This window comes from Serinus canaria, chromosome 1A (genome assembly GCF_022539315.1).
Source record: "Serinus canaria isolate serCan28SL12 chromosome 1A, serCan2020, whole genome shotgun sequence".
Lineage (NCBI taxonomy): Eukaryota > Metazoa > Chordata > Aves > Passeriformes > Fringillidae > Serinus > Serinus canaria.
The window spans coordinates 53,233,903-53,252,182 of record NC_066314.1 but is presented as its reverse complement, the minus strand read 5'-3'; the positions used below and the strand labels follow the sequence as shown (position 1 = coordinate 53,252,182).

At 41.6% G+C, this 18,280-nt stretch overlaps 1 protein-coding gene across 3 annotated transcripts; it reads right to left on the bottom strand.

Moving 5' to 3' along the window:
* Positions 1 to 513: 513 nt before the first annotated feature.
* Positions 514 to 16,824, bottom strand: NFYB (nuclear transcription factor Y subunit beta). Of its 3 annotated transcripts, none has more exons than XM_009086401.4 (7): positions 16,660 to 16,824; positions 8,522 to 8,615; positions 7,909 to 8,039; positions 6,050 to 6,247; positions 4,208 to 4,289; positions 1,852 to 1,931; positions 514 to 1,631 (listed from the first exon to the last, which is right to left on the bottom strand). In XM_009086401.4, the coding sequence occupies exons 2-7, from the start codon at positions 8,613 to 8,615 to the stop codon at positions 1,599 to 1,601; spliced, it is 618 nt and encodes a 205-aa protein (XP_009084649.3). In that variant the 5' UTR covers positions 16,660 to 16,824; the 3' UTR covers positions 514 to 1,598. The 3 variants fall into 3 exon arrangements, with proteins under 3 accessions (XP_009084649.3, XP_050841940.1, XP_018765338.1); XM_050985983.1 differs by lacking the exon at positions 16,660 to 16,824 and adding an exon at positions 15,678 to 15,817; XM_018909793.3 differs by lacking the exon at positions 16,660 to 16,824 and adding an exon at positions 8,994 to 15,656.
* Between the last annotated feature and the right edge of the window lie 1,456 nt (positions 16,825 to 18,280).

Below are 18,280 nucleotides of genomic sequence, written 5' to 3'. Positions count from 1 at the left end.
TACATTTAATGAGAAACTCCATTTGTTCATAGCTGCTGAAGAATGACAGGCTGCCACAAAGCCCAGAACATCCATGCAGACTGCCCAGAATACACTGGATCGCCTTCAGAGGCTCTGCCAGCAGGATGTTGACTGGTAGGAAACACTGCTCAAATCTCCACATGAAGTTTTTGTTTAGCTAAAGAGCTAAACCTATATCTTAGGTTATGCTAATTTCCCAATATTGAACTATTTTTTTTTTTTAAGAAAAGACAAAACCAGCAAGAAATCATATGGCAAGAGTTTCAAGCTGTGGTTTGCTTAAATTAATAACAGGTATGTGAAAAGATAGATAATATATTACATTTCAGTCCACTGGAAACAGTAAAAATACAGAAGGTCCCAAAATCCAGTCTGAACAAGATATTACTAAAACCCCCATACCTACCCTAATACGCCAAGACATAGCAACAAAATTACCCACCCAATTATTAAAGAAACAGCAATGTTTCCAAGAACAGCTCACTAAATATATAGAACCACATTACCTAGGTTGAGTTTATTGCAAAAGCAGGAAACAGACAGCAAACCTGAAGTCTATCTTCCAGATTTGTATCACTTGTTCAGCTGTCAGCCACTCATGCACATACACAACCACACAACACGCAGCCCAGACACAGAAAGTCACTACCACTTTTGAGTTCCCACAGGCTCCCAAGAAACATTAAAACATTTCAATAAAAAGTTTAAATGAGATATTTTACCACAAGGACTATAAAATCCCCCCTACCCTTGGATTTCTAAGTTTGGGATTCTAAAGCCATACATAAAAAGGAGGAGTTATTTCAATAGAAAGACTACCTTAAAAGTACCAAAGTAAGTTGAAGGAGAATTAATGGAACTGAAAAAATTTAAAAAAAAAGAAAACCTGCATTGCACAGTCAGTACTTTCATAAACACTGTTGATAAGTGCTAAACCTCTAAATGTAGTAGAGCATTCATTGGTTTTGATTAACCTTTAATTCAGAAGTTATATTAGAAAAAACAATTGTAGCATTTTTTTTTTGAGCTGCTAGTTTCATGAGGAAAAAGTCCTTTAAAAAATCTCAATAAATAAGCTGACATGTCAGGTTAGTTGAGGTTGTCATGCAAGACAAGTTACATAACCAAGACTAACTCCATCTTTATAACAAAGGCAACTTGCATTCAAAAATGAACTTTACCCTTACAATTTTATTCAAAGGGTAAGCATGAATTAACCCAGCTGTTTACCTGAATTACAAAAACATGATTCAATATGAAAATAAGAAACTGTCTACAAATCTCTGACAGTAATAAATTGCAATATACAATGCATACAGGAGTTATACAGAGCAACAATCTCTTGTACAAAACAAAAATACTTTAATACCTTTAAAATCCAATTATTTCTTTAAAATCATCATGAAAAAGATTTGAGTCAGAACTCACACCTCAATTAGTCAAGCTTCTGGTAGCTACATTACAGCTATTTAATATACAAAGAGATAAATCTCTTCACCAGTCATTAAAACTGCCTCTTCATTAGAGTTGCACAGGTTTTCCGTTTCATGTTCCCAGATGGAAAATTTTCTTCAAAATCATGAGAACTGAATTTGTTGAACACCAGAGATCTAGAGAAAGAAAATGCAAACTTACATTCCACTGCACATTTTCTGAAGCTGCAGAGCAGTTCACAGCAAGCAGCCATGAATTCTCAGTGTGGAATGGCATGACAGCCACCACCAAAGGACTAAATAAAATTAATTCTCAACTTTCAGAACAGAGCAGCTGAATGAGTGTTTGGATTTTAGCAGCAGAAGGGAGAGTAGGGGACAAGATACAGGATCATACCTGTTGATAGGATGTTGTGTAGACCATAACATTCTGCTGTTGGCCATCTGTGGTTATTAAGCCTGCTGGCAACTGGTTGGCTGAAAGAAAGAGCATTTTAAAAATATTAGGCAGGAATGCTTGATATACAACAGAGCCTTGTTTGACGTATCTGTCACCATTAAATAATTGTGGCCCACTCCAGGACTCTGAGTTACCATCCTACACTGGTATATTCACTTGTTACCAAGTGTTACAGGTGAACAAGTTTATTCCCATTCAGAAGAAACACATAAAATCCACCTTGATTTTACTCTGAGAGTAAGCAGAATGTCCAAACCTGCACACAGGCAAATGGAGTGGAGCTCACCACCCTGACCCACTGAAAAGGCCACCTCCAGTGTTCAGTATCCCAACAAGCCTTAAGAATTCAGTTGGCTTTGTTTAAATTCAAAATTAGCACTTGAGCATAGCCACAGGGGAAAAACTCAATTAAATCATTGTGCTGCTTTATAAATTGGGATCTATCAGGGACTCCATAATACGGAAGCTCCATGGAAGGCAGAAGAGAGGAACAGGAAGAGGCAATGACAAAAAATAAAAGGCACTGCTAGAGCCTGACATTGTACTGGTCAACTTCAGCACATCCTTCAGGGAACACAGAAGAGCTCTGATTTCACAGAGGAAAGAGGAAGCCAACAAAAGGAGTAAAAAGTACTTTGAGATACTGAGAGAAAACACAGGGAGTGATGCTCCAAAGTAGACCTTTGCAAACATGAACAATGAGCTCTTACACTCAGAGTAGGTGCTTTACAACTCTTATTTGAAAGCAAAACAGCACAACTCTTGTGCTGTAGGTTGTCACTGTAGCACATTTTCCCCTAGGACACAAATAATGAGGCTTTGTTCATGTAGTTACTAAATATAAAGATGTATAACCAAAATTCTGAAAACACAGCATAATCCTAACAGTTTTCATTTGAAAGCTGATGCTTGAGGGTTTTGTAATTAGATTTTTGGTTGGTTGGTTGGTTGGTTGGAGTTGTTTTTATTTTTTTCCTTCCTCCTTCATTGAACAAAATTTCAATTGCTTCAGTTGAAGGCTAAGAGATGCATTAAGATTAGTGAGAGTGGCTCTGGCAGGTCCAAAATTTACTGCCCTTTGATGTGCATGTTCCACATCCAACACAGCTTAATGGAGAGTCCCAGACCCAGCGCTGGCATGAGGCCACCACAAAGAGCTGAGGGTTATGTTACAGAAGCACAGCTATCACTGCGACTGTGACATCATTATTCATTCCAGCCGGAGCTAAAGCTGCCCCTGTGGAGGGAAAAACCTGCAGCACTTGACATGATCAGTTATTTAACATAATTTTTTTTACTTTCCTTTAATACTGCAACATCTCCTCTGCATCCTTAATCCTGCCAGGACATTTCTAAAGTTGCTCTTTTCAAGTCACAGCAACCTAAAGTTTTTTCATAGAGCACTCTGAGGCTCCTAGGTGTGGAAATTAAGAATCTAACTCTAAATAATAGAAGGGACCCTTGCAATATTTAGATTCTTAACTTCCAGACAATTTTATAAGCTCCTCTTCCAGGCTAGAAGAGACCCAACAAGACTGCATTGTTTTATGCAGCCAAAGTCAAACTGAGAGCAAATTGTATTTCCAATCCTGAATAGGTCATTTTAGTCCTCAGGCTTTGAATTTTTGCTAGTTTGGTGGTTTACCAGTGATTTTATCACTTACTTAAAAACTAAATCTTGTCAGTAGGTAGGACTAGAGCTGTGCTTCCTAATTCCTCTTCTATCAGGTTCAACATTACCAGCCTGTAACATTTAAAAGCCAAGGTGGAGACTACATGCAAGAATCAGCACCAACAATATCAGTGTGAATCCCAAAAAACTGTCAGGCTTTAATCCATGGTAAAAGGAAGAAAAACTATACTGAATGCACATGATACTCCTCACTCTACACCTTCTAGCTGCCAATCTATGCATTCTTTTGAATGTAAGAAATATTAAGTTCTTTAGAATTAGACAAAGATGATTTCCTTCTCTGCCTCATTTCTCAAAGATGAGCTCCTCAAGTCACCAAGAGGAGTTAGTTTTACTTTTTTCCTCCAAGAGTCTTGCAAGTAGAATGGATGGGGCCTAAATATGTAGCTGCTGGGGAAAAAGGGAAAAAAAGGTTTGCACCTTTCATTACAACCTGTGTTTAAGCGTATTCAAGCACTAATATATGCATTTATAAATTTTCCACAATTGACATGAGCATTAGTCAGGATATATTCCTCAAGTACTTGCTGATGCCTGACAGAAGTGCTGTATTTATAAAAGCTGTAGTAATAACATAATAAATTAAAAAGTATTACTCACTAAATGCTTCTTCTGTGAGCTCCTCACTTAGACCATCTGCAGTTGTAACTGTTCCCCCAATTCCCTTTTCTCCTTTCATTGCCTAAGAAGAGAGAACACAAAAAAAGCAGAAAAAAAGGTTTGAGTTTTCAAAGCCCCAGGAGCTCTAGCCAAGGTTTGAAACTTGCAGAAGAGTCACAGTGCAATAGCTGGAGCTTGAAATCCTAAGAACTGTAAAGCTCTATGAGATTTGAGAATGTGCATATTACATGAGTGTTTTTCATCTTAACCATACTCCTGAAACAAAAACGTGGCAAACTAGGACTGCGTGGTTCTAAGAAAAGCTTTTCACCTTCTGCAGAAAGTTCAACATCTGTGGTAATCTAGAAGGAGAATTTACAAGAAATCACAGAACCTCACCTACCAAGAATGTGCAACATTTGCTCACCAACCACACACAACCACCATCACCACAAACTACGAGCTGACACTTAAAACCAAGATGTGGAATTTCTTCTCCCACATCAAGGACTACAGCCAGAAAGGATATCAGCATAGAAAGCCAAGGCCCTAAGTCATCTGCATGCAGTTTTACAAGTTTGATGCTCTACGCTATTACATAAGAATGTCTAGGAAAATAATGTGGGCATAAAAAAAGATTCTCTGCAACTGCTTGCTGCAGACAAAATACTCTGTTACAAAACTGAAGTATTTCACCCTGAAGACACCCTTGCTGGAATGGAGATTTAAAACTGATGAGCAAAGCTATTTAACCCATCCATGCAATTAAAACCCAATCCAACTACTCTGCTACCACAGTATCTATAATCTGCAAAATGGTCAATTAAGAATGAAAGTATCACAGACCCACTTCAGACTTATTCGGTAAGAAATGGAACTAGTTAGGCAATACTTGCCTTTTTAAAAGCACATACAGCCCTATCACAGCATGTGCAACTGCTACACAGAACTGAAAAAAGACAGCACACAGCACTACTCCAACTTTATATTACACCTCCTGTTACTCAGTTATCCAGCAAATGACCTTCTGGGAAGGGGAAGCTTCAAGTGCTGTCAGCAAAACAAATATGGTTAGCAAGTCTGAACTAAAAAAATCTTAGGTTTACAAAACAAAGAAACTCAGAAAAGCATCCTTATCTACTGTTCTGCCAATTTAGACAGGGGGTGGCAGACCAGAAAAAAAAAAAAAAAAAAAAAAAAAAAAAAAAAAAAAAACAAAAAAACAAGCAGAAGCAATTTCCTTTTTTGAAAAGGTCTAAATTGCTGAAAGGAAGAAAGTCACTTTCTGCTAGAGAAGGGATAAATTAAATTAACTGTTTGGATCACATATCTAGCATGTACTATGTATCAAAAGTAAACTGAGGGACAGGCTAAAATAATAATTTAAAAAAACCCATTGAAGCAGATAGTTTTCCATGTGAATCATTATTCTAACATGAGAAAAATATTTTTTTTCTTTTGCAGACCTGAAGTCCAGACAAACAATAGACATGAGGCCAGTTCCTCAGAGGATGCAGTCAGTACATACTGACTGAACCCAAAGATCTAATTAAACATTCTTAGTAAGCACCCTAAAGAGCAGAGCAATTTACTACCACCAATATATTAGAGAATTTATTAAGTTGAAAGCTTTAACTACTCTGAATCAGCAAGTCTAATCAAAATACTTACTTCCTCCTTTTTCTCTTGACATCCTCTGGAATGCTTTCAAACATTACATTACTCCCTGACCAAGAGCTGTGAGATACTGTGCAAGCTAGCCATTATACAGTTACAACAACAGGGAGCTAACGATAAAGACAACGAGTTTAAATAAATGAGCAAATACCCATATATACCAACCTCTCTGAATTTTTGGAGGTATAACTTCAAAGGTTCAACATAGCTATCAAACCCTAAGGTAGACATGGCAAAGAGAATATCCTCTCCATTGATGGTTTTTCTTTTCTCTTGGTGACACCTCTCACTTGCTTCTGATGTTATAAAGCTGATGAATTCACTTACACACTCTTGTACACATTCCTTTGCATCCTTAGCAATCTAGTAAGGAAAAAAGTATCATAAAATCATTAATGAAGACACAAGACTTTAAAAAAACTCACTGCTAACCCCCCAAAGAGTACACCAGATAATAGAGGAAACATCCCAAAACCTAATGATAATATCCATGTAGGCAACACCTGCACAGCACACCACTGGATGTCCTCACTCCTCTACGTAAGACCAGCTGCAATGTGATTTTAGCCATGTTTTACTATTTCAAGCAGCACAGCCAACTGCCAGGATCCCCTGAAGTCCCAAGGTCTATACAAGTTTTACACCAATATGCTTCTTGCTTTGCTTACCTATGTCTCTTCAAACCTGTTCATTACAATGTCACAGCCCACTTCCTCTTCTTTTTAAGAGACCTGGTAGCTCCAACCCCAGTCCATCACATTCCCACAAATTCAGCACTGACAAGCATTTTTACCCTGCCTAGTTTCAAGGACTAGAATATACACCTAGCAGCAAGCCTTTCAAACGCTTTAGTATTCTGGTATAAATTTACCAAATAAGAATTGAAATGAAGCATCATATGCCCCTGGCAAGAATGAAGTAAGTTTGATTACAGTTTTCAAACGGACAAAAACTGAAGCAGTAACTGTGTGCAGTCTTCACTAGCTCCTCTGATATTTTCAGACATGTAGGATAAGATTTTCAGAAGTCATCAGTCAGCAGCTGCCCTTGCAGTTTTTTACAAAAACCATCCTGATTTTTCAAGCTAGCTCTACATCCCATATGCTAAATTCTCAAGAAAAATCTCATCTTGATCACCAAAAATTTATAATATGGACTAACGTACAGTTTTTCACAGCAAAGTTATAAATGTAACATCCAGATCTCCAGAAAGCCCTGAACACTATGAAATTACAAGCATATGTGAGTAAATTATGTCTTGCTTCTATTTAGAGTGATCTCCAAAGAGATCAGTTTTAGCTGGAGGAAATGTTACTGTGGCTGGAATTGTACTGGAATACAACAGAGAAACAGCATATCATAGGATCCCTGCAAAGGTTTAAGATAAACCAGTAGAATGATGAAGTATTTATACAATCACCAGCTCAGCAGAATGGATTAAAAAGTTTGTTCTTAGAAGTAAGAAATAAATAAGGCTTTCAATATCTGGCCTTATCTGCCCCATGATATAAAGCAGACTTCTTAGGTCACTTTGGCATTTGGGTATGTGAATATTCGGGTGATGGAAGACTAACCATTCTCTTTCCTTCAGGATGAGCACTGGATTTCTATTTCAGCCAACATTATTCACTTATTCCAAATTTTATGCACCTCATTGAAAGCAGACTAAATCTCTCAAGAGAATTGCATAGAAAATATTCTTAGTGATGGTCATCAAGTCTGATCCTTTATGACAATTTCAGAGAACACATCTTAGAAAAAGAAAGCTCTTGAATACTCTTTGGAGAACAGTTCTGGACAATCTAATTACAGCAGTTACTAAAAGCCTTCAGAAATCTAAGAAAAATTTGCTTGGTCTCAATCATCTCCTGCTCCTGGGGCTTTTTTCCCCTTTCTTTTTATAACGCTTTTTTTCAATAAACCAGAATGATTTGGAAAAATATGTTGTTCTAATCAGCTCAAGTTCACTGAGAGGAAGGAATAAAACTCATTAACACACTTTCTTTACCAGAAAACAGTATTACCTTTCCTGTTTGGGGTATGGCATTTTTCATTATCCTTGCCACATTTGCAATTGGAAGATATATATCTTGTTCTCTGAAACTCTCTTTTGAACCGTTTGTATCTTCATGATCATTCATGCTGTCTTCTGTGTCTAATGAAATGAAGAAAAGTTAACAGAAATTATATTTGATAGACAGCAGGGAATAATTCAGTTTCAAATCTTACACTGAAGGATGAAGACCTTTGAAAACACAATGCGTTAACATCATAGAAATAATTTTAAAAATAGATGCAACATCAAGGTACCTTTATAAAGATAGCATTTTATCACATTATGCACAGAAGTATACATGGCTTCCGATCAACAACCATTATTAATGCCATGTCAAAATACAAACTGCTTCCTATAACGTCAATTTTTTTGTCATCCCCTCAAGGTCTCTGTACCAACATCAAAAATCCAACTCCCCCCTTCAGACTGCAGAAAATGCTTTATACAGTGAGGCATTACAAAAACAATGGCAAATTCTTAGCCTAAGAGAAGACAGCAGAGAATGATACAAGAACTGGAAGAAAATTTATGTATACACACATATGCAGAGAAATAGTAGGATTTGCTCTCTCACTTCTTACCATCATGAGACTGTATGACATAGTGACTGCCACCAATGTAATCTCCAGCAATTCCTAACTGAGAAGCATCTGTTGTGGAGCTGTCACCATCCATCTACAACCAGAAGAAGGAAACCTTTCAGGTGCGATTGTTACATCACTAAGTGCAGCTATCACTCAAACCCAGCACAAACTATGAGATTACTTTATACAAAGCATAAATATTTTGCTATTGGAGAACAGCATCCCCCCTATCATTAATGAGTTTTACTGACAATGGAAATAGTTCAGCTATTTTGTGAGGCTTTTAAAAAAACTCAGCCAGAGGCACAGGCCATGACAGAATCATTTGGTTTATGTAGCACATAGCTCCTGCGAAAGTTTGACCGGAACGTGCAAGGTATCTCTGAACAACCCTCAAAACCTACACCAGCCCCCTGTTCATTAAATGCTTTACCGATTAGTTCCTACACAGAGTGCATCCTTCACTCACCTTTACTCTCCGTGTTGGTTTGTCAAGCCCACTGAGAAACTTCTAGCCAGACCATAGGACCAGCTCTGCATCCTCATCCTCCCTGAGACACCTGTTACTCCCATGTACCTTCTAAGTCACACTTTAGCATTCCCTGGTCCTGCCCTGCCTCACTCTCTGGGCATCCTTTGGTGCTCTTCTCTCAAGGTTCTGATGTGGTGGCCAACAAGAAGACTTTTCATGAGGGTTTAAAGATGGGGGCGGTCACAGTTTAATATGTAACTTAAATGCCAGGAGAAAAAGGGAAGCCAAAAGAGCCTGTGCTTCCCTCCTTCTTACTGACAAGCTACACACACAGCCCCTGGAGAGGCAGAGGCCAGTTGACTTCACTCACTGACCCCACACCCACTGTGTGGGTATCTTGGTGTCTTTGAAGGATCACACGGTTGTTGTCAGTGAGACCACAGAACTCACAGAACTCATACCCATGAAGAGGGAGAGAAGGAGGGAGGGAGAGAGAGAGGGAGAAGCAATGTTAAGGGTTTTTTACATCTACCCAGAAATATGAGCATTTAACCTCTCGCTAATCAGCACTTTGCTTGTGCCATAGGACTGAGTTTCACTTTGAAACCTTCAAGCAAATGTTCGGTGTTACATTTGGCCACAGATGCACCAAATAACACGAGCACTGCTCGCATTCCAACAACAACTGGACAGAGCCTTAGAAGCTGTTCAAGAGAAAAAGACTATTTCAGCTCTTCTTCATTGTACAGAATATTACACACACTTCTATAAAGAATTTCAGGTCCCTTTTGCTGGGCTTTTGTAAACCAGCTTCACTTCTTGCACAGTAGCTCCACCCAAAGCGAGGGCAGTATTTTAGGCATTAACCTTCTATGTGCCAACCTTCACATAAATTCACTTTGTCCACATTTTGCAGATTCTTTGTTGGGAGATTTAACTTTGCTTTTCAATCTCCCAAAGGGTCTGCAGTTTGCTTACTGAGCTGACTGTAATGACAATGCAAGGATATCACAATCCTGCACGTCATGATCACCAAAACTGACATCACACATCATTAAGAGAATTGTGCCTTTCTCTCTCTCTCCCTTCTGCACTTTGAAAGAATTAAAATTGTAGTCTGGTAAATCCCAAAAGCTACCTCCAAAATTAAGTTGGAGTTTTCTGGTAGTCGTCTTCTCAGTTTCGGCTCTCTGATCCCTGCTGGAATTTAATTCAGGATCTCAATCTTTACCAGCCCCAATACAAGGTATTTTAAATACCTTGCTCTTTCTTTTCCTCTCTTTTTTCAATCTTCTCTAAAACACTTCTTCTAAATTATTTCCTTCCTCCAGGGTTGCAATATTCTTCAAATTTCTGCCCAGATGTGATAACTAACTGGTTTCTGCTCACCTCTCCTGCAGGCTACTCTGTCTGAATCTTTATTACCAAGACCTAGAAACACTAAGAAATCATCTTGCTTTCATTAGCCCAGCTTGCTTTCAAAAGGCAATTCCTGCTTGAATCTCTTTCAAATCTGTGCTGCATCTACAAACATTTTGGTCATATTAGACTAATGCATCATCAAGGTAATACCTTTGCTTCTATTCTTTTCTGTGTGCATATTTCCAGATTTATTTACAGGATGTATTATTTCACCATTAGCAGGAATTTGTGTGGACATTTATCAGCACTATGAATCTAAAATAGTGATTGGCAAAATTGACAGGAAAAGGCTTGCAACAGAAAAAGACAGATCTGACTCAGATAAAGAAAAGAGGCACTGACAGCCTAACATCAACTGAAATTACTTCTGTTGAAGAAAGATTTTTAGCTGCCAGGATAACCTTGGGACAGAAGATTAGGGCTAACACTAACACCCTTCTGCATAATGCTCAGCATAACCAGGTTCTGATCCAGTCCCACAGGATAATTCATGTTGGAAGGGGCCTATGAGGTCTCTATTCCAGTCCCTGCCAAAAGCAGGGTCAGCTCCAAGCTCAGAGCAGAGCACTCAGGGTTTTCTCCAGCCACACCTTGAAGGCCACCACAGACAGAGCTGGCCCAGCTGCCCCACAAGCCTCCTCCACAGCCCAGCTGACCACACCGTGAGGGAGGGAGGGGATCTCAGCACACTACTTTAATCCAAGTAAGTTCATGCAAGAAATTCAGCCAGAGTTGTAATTCAATTCAAATCTAGATCCAGGCATCTGAATATAGCAACTGTAATTAATATGCCATCCAAGTCACCCTACTAGTATTTCTTTGAGCCCAATGGATGACAAAAATGACCTTATACAGGAAAATGCGGACACTGCTATCCTAGCCATCTCATAACAAACAGTTATATGCTCACACATTAAGTTTTCATTTCAGATGTTCAAAACTCAATCCCCACATTATCTGATTGTCAAGCTCAGCACAAGTTCTTATACATACAACAATGTTCAGAGAATGAGAAAACACTCTTCTCACAATACTGTTGCTAATTAATCCCCCTCCTTTAAACAAACAAACAAACAAAACCCCCAAACAACCAATAAAACACCTCCAAAGCCATGACACAAACTAAATTCTGTGTCCTTGAAGTTGCTCTGGAAAACGCAGCTGTCCAATATAGAATAGAAACAACACCTCCCCTACACTAACTGCCGTCACTAGGAGACTAAAAAAGTCAACAGTTCTTATATTGGCCCATTTAGTAGGAAGATCTACTACTTTAGATGGAAGCAGATGCTAGAATAGGCAAAATCCTGGGAGATTTAATCCTAAAAGGTTCAGGTGGGCAAGAACTTTCCTCTCAGATTTAGCTTTAGACTGCTGGGTTGTTACAACTTGCTTTAAGGAGAAGTAGCCATTTGCGCATTATATATCACATTTGCATAGCAGTTTCAGCATGCAAACATTGCAGTGCTTTTTAATACAAGAGCATCTCCTACCGCCGTGTGGCTGCCAAATTGCACAAGGGACGGCTTCCAACAGCTCAGTCCTCCAGCAGCAAGTGCAGTGCATAACTTGCTGGAAACAATTACTACAGGCTGTACATTATTCTCAGCTTCCAGTGCTAGGAAGACACTGAAGCTCCTCCATGCACACACATGGAACTGAATAAAGACTGAGAGCTAAGCACATCAGAAGTGACATGTCAGTCTCTAAAATGACCATGCCACTATCTGATTTTATCAACAACCAGGGAGAGTAAACAAGTACAGGACATAAACATTCAGCACTACACTGCAAAAGAAAAATCTGAATACAGAGCAGCACAATGCTTTCTGTTAGTGGTTTTCTGTTTGGTTTTTCTCTCTCTAATAATAAAATAATATTACAGGGATATACAAACTACTTGATGCATGGAAATTAACCAATGAAATATGTTATAAGAGAAACATTTCAAGAGCATCAAAGAAGGTTCAGTGATAAGATGCACATGAATGAACACACAGGTTTACACTGACATTTGGTATAAATATTCTTGGGGATGCTTAAAAAAATTTGCTCCTGTAAGTTGCCCACAACTCAGACTGTTCCTATAATATGTCTATACTAAACTAATAAAACATCAGTATCTAAAGTAAATCTTACATCCTATTTAATCTTATAAGCTCCCTAAAGAGCACAGTCAATATCAGTGGCTCAGCTAAATTATAACTAAAGAAAAATACATGCCCAAGCCTGCTAGCACTGAGAAGAAGGGACTAAAGCTTAGATCAGTATAAAAGGGAAAAATAAAGAAGAAAAAAAAATTTGAAGACACATGATTTTTGTTTTCAGAACGAGGAAGTTATCAGGCAATGACTTACAAACCGCCCTCTTGAAGGGAAATCAAAGGCCTCTTGTGATTTAAGTATTTCACATGGCATTTATTTACCCTATCTCCCAAAATTGCTACCCTATGAGAGGGGCAGTAGAAAATTATATGCAATGAACTGAATCACTCGGTACACATTCCATGCAGTCATGTCTGCCAAAGCAGCAGGACAGAAACAATAACTAAAGCTGTAGGTAGTAACCACATCATTCATTTTGCCGCATCTTTTCATAAGAGATGTAAAGCTGTGAATCAATACATAACAGCAAAGACACAAAGTTTTATTTGAGCTTTCTGCACCCTTTTCTTTAATGGAAAGATATTTCCATTAAAAATACACCTTTAATTTCCTTCTATTTTTCAGTGACCTCTGGAGATCCTAATTTCCCACTGAATTCTCACCTGCAGGTATATAAGAAATACCAACTGGTGAATGCATTCACGGGACATTGTTCCAGCAGACACACAAAAATATAATTCTAAATGCCTTCGCTCATAGCTAGAACAAAACCAGATGCTGCATTCTCTCTGCACCTCAGACCTCTCTAATCCCTCATATTCAGTGTTTTCCCCCACAGCAGAATAACACTGAGATAAGCAGACTGATGCTAAGAGGACCAGTGTCACCAAGGCTCATTACCATCTGGGCTGTACCTTACCCTGGCCCATGGGGAGGAAGCTTTCTCTTTTGAAATCCAAAGAGGGCATTGCCACCTTTACACCTTCCGACTCCACGTAACAGTCTAGCAACTTTATGTCTTCTCTTACAAGCCCCAGTGCCACTGACCACAGGCCCCCTTCACGTGGATCCAGCTCTGCTAGAGCAGCTGGTGGCTCCTTCCCAGGCTGGCTAATATCCACAAGCACTGTTAGCTCCAATATATATGGCTTGCCTAAAACCTCATGCATTTTCACATCAAGAAGAAGAGAGTCAGTGATACAGAGCAAGCAGGAGAAATAGAGTTTCTATTTTTTGGCAGTAGAAGTGAGAAGCTGGAGGAGAAAATAAACAAGATTAGCAGAGGAATGGAGGCAGTTTAATTGCTTTTGCAGAAGCTGGAAAGCAGTGCTGAACACACTGCACCTCCCTCCTTCAGCAACCTGACCAAAATCCCCATATTATCTTTCAGTAGTGAGTTTTTGGTACTTTTAAAGTATTTTTTGTAAAAACTAAGCTTATCTGTTTATTAAAGCAGCCATCCATAAATCCTGTCTTTTTCCTTTTAGAAGTCTGATAACATTTTTAAGTAGGTTATTTTTCCTTTGTTGGGTAGTAATTCAAGTACACCAAGCAGCTTTTTTCCTCTAAAGCAACAGGGCAAGTAAGGGTTTTACAAAACTAGTTCAGACCAGACTGAACTAGCTTCAAACCAGACTATTTTTGGCCAAAGCTGTTGAGTTTGCTGTTACTTGCTTTTATTCTACCAATGTTATTTACCCATATTGTTTAGTATGCTTATATATAGTCATATTTTGCTCTTTTTACAAGCACCCTGCCACTAAAACATCAATTTCCAAATACTAAGTTTCTTCAAAACACTATAGCAAAACTCTGTACTAAGTCAAGTTTCTTTCTAAGCAAAATTTTAAAGGTGGAGCAAGCTTAGATTTATATTTGAAAGCACTAAAGGAAGAACCTTGCAAACCTTTTTTAAATGTTGACAAAACAAGGTACCAGACTTTCAAAGTTTCAGTGTTTAATGTTTCATATCTTGACATTATCTTAAACATTATTTTTCATTCAATTTCTAAACATTGCCTCCCTTCATCTAATTATTAACACAAATAAGAGTCAAGCTTTGAACTGCTGTGACTGTCAAATTCTGAAGTCTAAAGAGTAACACCCAGTGCTCCTAACTTCTCCCAGTATAATGCCATAGCTGTAAATACCAGCAGCCAAGACCATGTATAACCACCTACTCAAAGCATAACGCAAAAGCAACTCACACAGGCCTCAGAAAGGTTCAGACTGAGCCATCTTGGGTGTCCTAGAGAACTGCAGATGGATCTTGCCTTTACATTGCAACTGTCATGCCACAGGCCACATAAGCAAAGAAAAAAAGAAAGCAACCACTAGCTTATTGTTTAGGAACAGTATGCTAATGGTTATATATAGACACCATTTTTCCATTCCTGTGAGCCAATTAAAGCCAGACTCTGAATACTGCCCAAAGCGGCGCTTGCCATTTTCCTTTTTCTGACCATTTTGCCAGAGCTTCTTTTGAGAATGCTGAATATTTTTCTTTCATTGACAATAACTGCCATTTACCAAGATGCCAAGTAAAGCTTATTACATGTGACAGAGTCGATGAATGGGCTGAAATGCATATTTCTGTGTTCCTCATTGCCTAAAGATGTTCAGATCATTGTTTTCATTAATTTTGCCATCCCAAAAGCAACCCAAGCACACTAGGTAGCTTTTACCTGACAGCTCTTTTCAAAACAAATCTTTTTGGTTAAGCCTCAAACAAATTGGTAAAGCTTCAGCTGATTTTCTACTGCACTGCTGCTGTACTGCAGAATATATACCATAGCCACAAAAACATTACTAGAACACATGAATTTTTGTGGTTTTCCAATAGGATTGTCTATAGGATTGCTGTCAATAACCTCGATAGTACTCTTCAGGATCACCAACTCATAATTTTTGCAGGCAGCACAGTGGCTAACACACACAGGTCTGCCCAAAAACACCTCCCACACACCGAAAAGTTGTGTAGACATTGATAATGGCAGGGTCCCGTCTCTCTCCCATCTGTCATGTGTGTCACAGGACAGTCACCCAGCTGCCTCTGTGCCACTGCGAGCCGATCGATCCCATTTCCTGATTTCATGCCCTTCAACGACGCAAACGCAGTTAGCGCTGAGGCACGGGGGGACACCTTCCTACTTACACCAACAACCTCTGAGTCCTCCTGGCACCCAGCTCACATCTGCTCGAGAGGTATCGTGACCCCTTGTTTACAAATGGCACAAGACGACGAGTCCTCAGTTAAGATCAGCAGCTTTACTGCTGGTCACCCTGGCTGTGATTTCCGCGCTGCCCGCACCTGCCCGGGGGCGGCCGAGAGCCTCTGCCGGGCCCCCGTGCAGCCCACCAAGGCCTCGCATTACCGCCCGCACTGCCAACCGGGTACTGGCACGACATCCCGGTGCCTCACCCTACGCTCCTCATCCCTGCAAAATACCGCCAAACCTTCCAGGAAATTTCGGTCCCGACAACGGCGCAGGGGATACCGGGAGGAGAGACGGGGCCGCTGTGGCGCCGCTACCCGGCTCCCAGCCCGGCTAGGGACCGTGGGCGTGGTGGGGGGGTCATGGCCCCTCGCTCCCGCGGCGAGGGGAGGGGGCTCGGTGGGTAGACACAAAAGAACGCTGAGCCCCCTCCGCCCGGCGCGGCCGCCACAAAGCTGCGGCCCCGGGGCACAGCGAGTGTGGCCGGCGTGGAGACAGAGGGATGGCGGGAAAGCGTGTGCCCCGCGAGTGCTCGCCGCTTCTCAGCCGGCAGTGAGGGGTGCCGGCCAGCCGCGGGGCAACTCCGCCTGCTGCCCCCACCCCTGTCTAGGCCGCAAAATGGAGCCGGAACGGAGAGAGCGGGACAGCGACGGGGGTAGCCGCCCCGCCGCCCCTGCCGACACTCCCCCCTCCCTGCCCTCCCACCCACACCGCTCGGCTCCCCAACCGCGCGGCCCCCGCGGCTCCGGCCGCTTAAAGTGACGCGCGACCGGTGCGGGGCCGGGGGCGGCAGCCCCGCACTTCCTGGTGCCCGCGGCGACGGCGCGGCGGCAGCGCCGGGGCCCGGTGAGGGAGACGGACATTTCATTCGAGCCTGCAGTGCAACCGGTTACCAATCATTGGCCGGAGCCAGGCACAAACCTCCAGTGCGGCCCTGGTTGGCTCCCTCCGCAAATCGGCTGTTTGGTTGGACGGAAAATGGCTGCGAAGGAACCAGTCCCAGCGCGGAGCCTCACTTCCCGCAGCCAGGCTGCCCTCCCTCCGCGCCGCCTCCCTGCCACTCGTGTCGGCTCTTCCTTCAACGCGCCCCCTCCCGCCGGGCCGGCCCTGCCCTCCTCCTTTACGGAGCATCTGGGCCGGGGGACGCCGATCCCGCCCGCCCGGGATACAGCGGCCGCCGTGGCTGCCACTGAGGGCCGTCCTTGCCACAGGGCTCGGTCCCGCAGGGCTGCTGCTGGCGATTGTGTAGAGGGGCCTCTGACCAGGGGCAGCTCTTCCTGCGGCCTCTTTCTCGCAGAATCACAAATGGGTCAGGTTGGAAGGGGCCACAGTGTGACAGCTGCTCCAACCTCCCTGCTCAAGAAGGGTCATCCTGGAGTACAAGCACAGGATTGCATCCAGGCAGTTCTGAAATACATCCAGTGAGGGAGACTGCAGTCTCTCTGGGCTACCTGTTCCAGTGTGTGGTCACCAGACAGCAAAGAAGGTCTTCCTCATGTTCAGGTGGAACTTCTGGTGCATCAGTTTCTGCCCGTTGTCACTTGTCCTACTGCTTGTTACCTGGCTTCATCCTGTGACCCCTTCCCTCCAGATACTGATGGACATCAATGAGGTCCTCTCCCACTCATCTCTTCTTGAGGCTAAGCAGGCCCAGCCCCTCCAGCCTTTCCTCATAAAAAAGATGCTCCAGTCCCCCAGTCATCCTCATTGTCCTGGAAGGTGGGGGCTGGGGGAGAGTGGCCAGCTGTGTGCCGCTGGCCTTGTCCCTGGCCTCACACCCCTGTTGCCTCACCAGCCTAGTGCCTGTTGTCAGCAAGGCAGGCACCATTATTGTGAAGGTTCCTTCGATCTATTCCAATCTGTCCTCCACCTGCCTGAAGATTTACCAGCTGAGACAAGAACAGGTTACCTCCTCAGTGACTTCCTACATTTTGTGCAGCCTGAAAAAGAGGAGGATGGCTCATGGAACCCAGGTCCAACCAACCATTTGGTGGAATAGAACCTTGGGTGAGGGGATCTGTGGGTCTGTATTACTTTCCCTGAAAAAAGTAAAATTTCACTGCAAACCAAAAAGGATCCTTTCCCCCTGGTGATACAGGGCTTAAAGAGAACATTTTTCTTCCACTTTTAGGCTTTGTTCTGAAGAAATACAGGCTGCTAAGTGAAAATATTAGTTGGACTGACTTCTCATGGAGATTTATAAACCTCTCTTGTGAAGCATGTGTATGAAACACTTCATATCCGCCAGACCCTCCATTAATTAGAATCAGAAAGGGCCAAAAAGCAGCCAAAGACATTCCACACATCTGCCACCAAGGTGTGTGTGTGTGCAGTCTCTCAGTGGAGGTAATAAGAATGTTTTTTGTTTGTGCAATTCTTAATAACCTTCATTATTTGAAGATCTTAGGTATTTTAACTAAACTAGTATGAAACTCACATTTCACAGTAGCTTCTGCTAGCATCCTCTTCTGGCTAATATCTGATAAATATGTTATACACCTTTCCTAACTCTCTTCTGGTACTGGGGTTTACACAAAGCAAA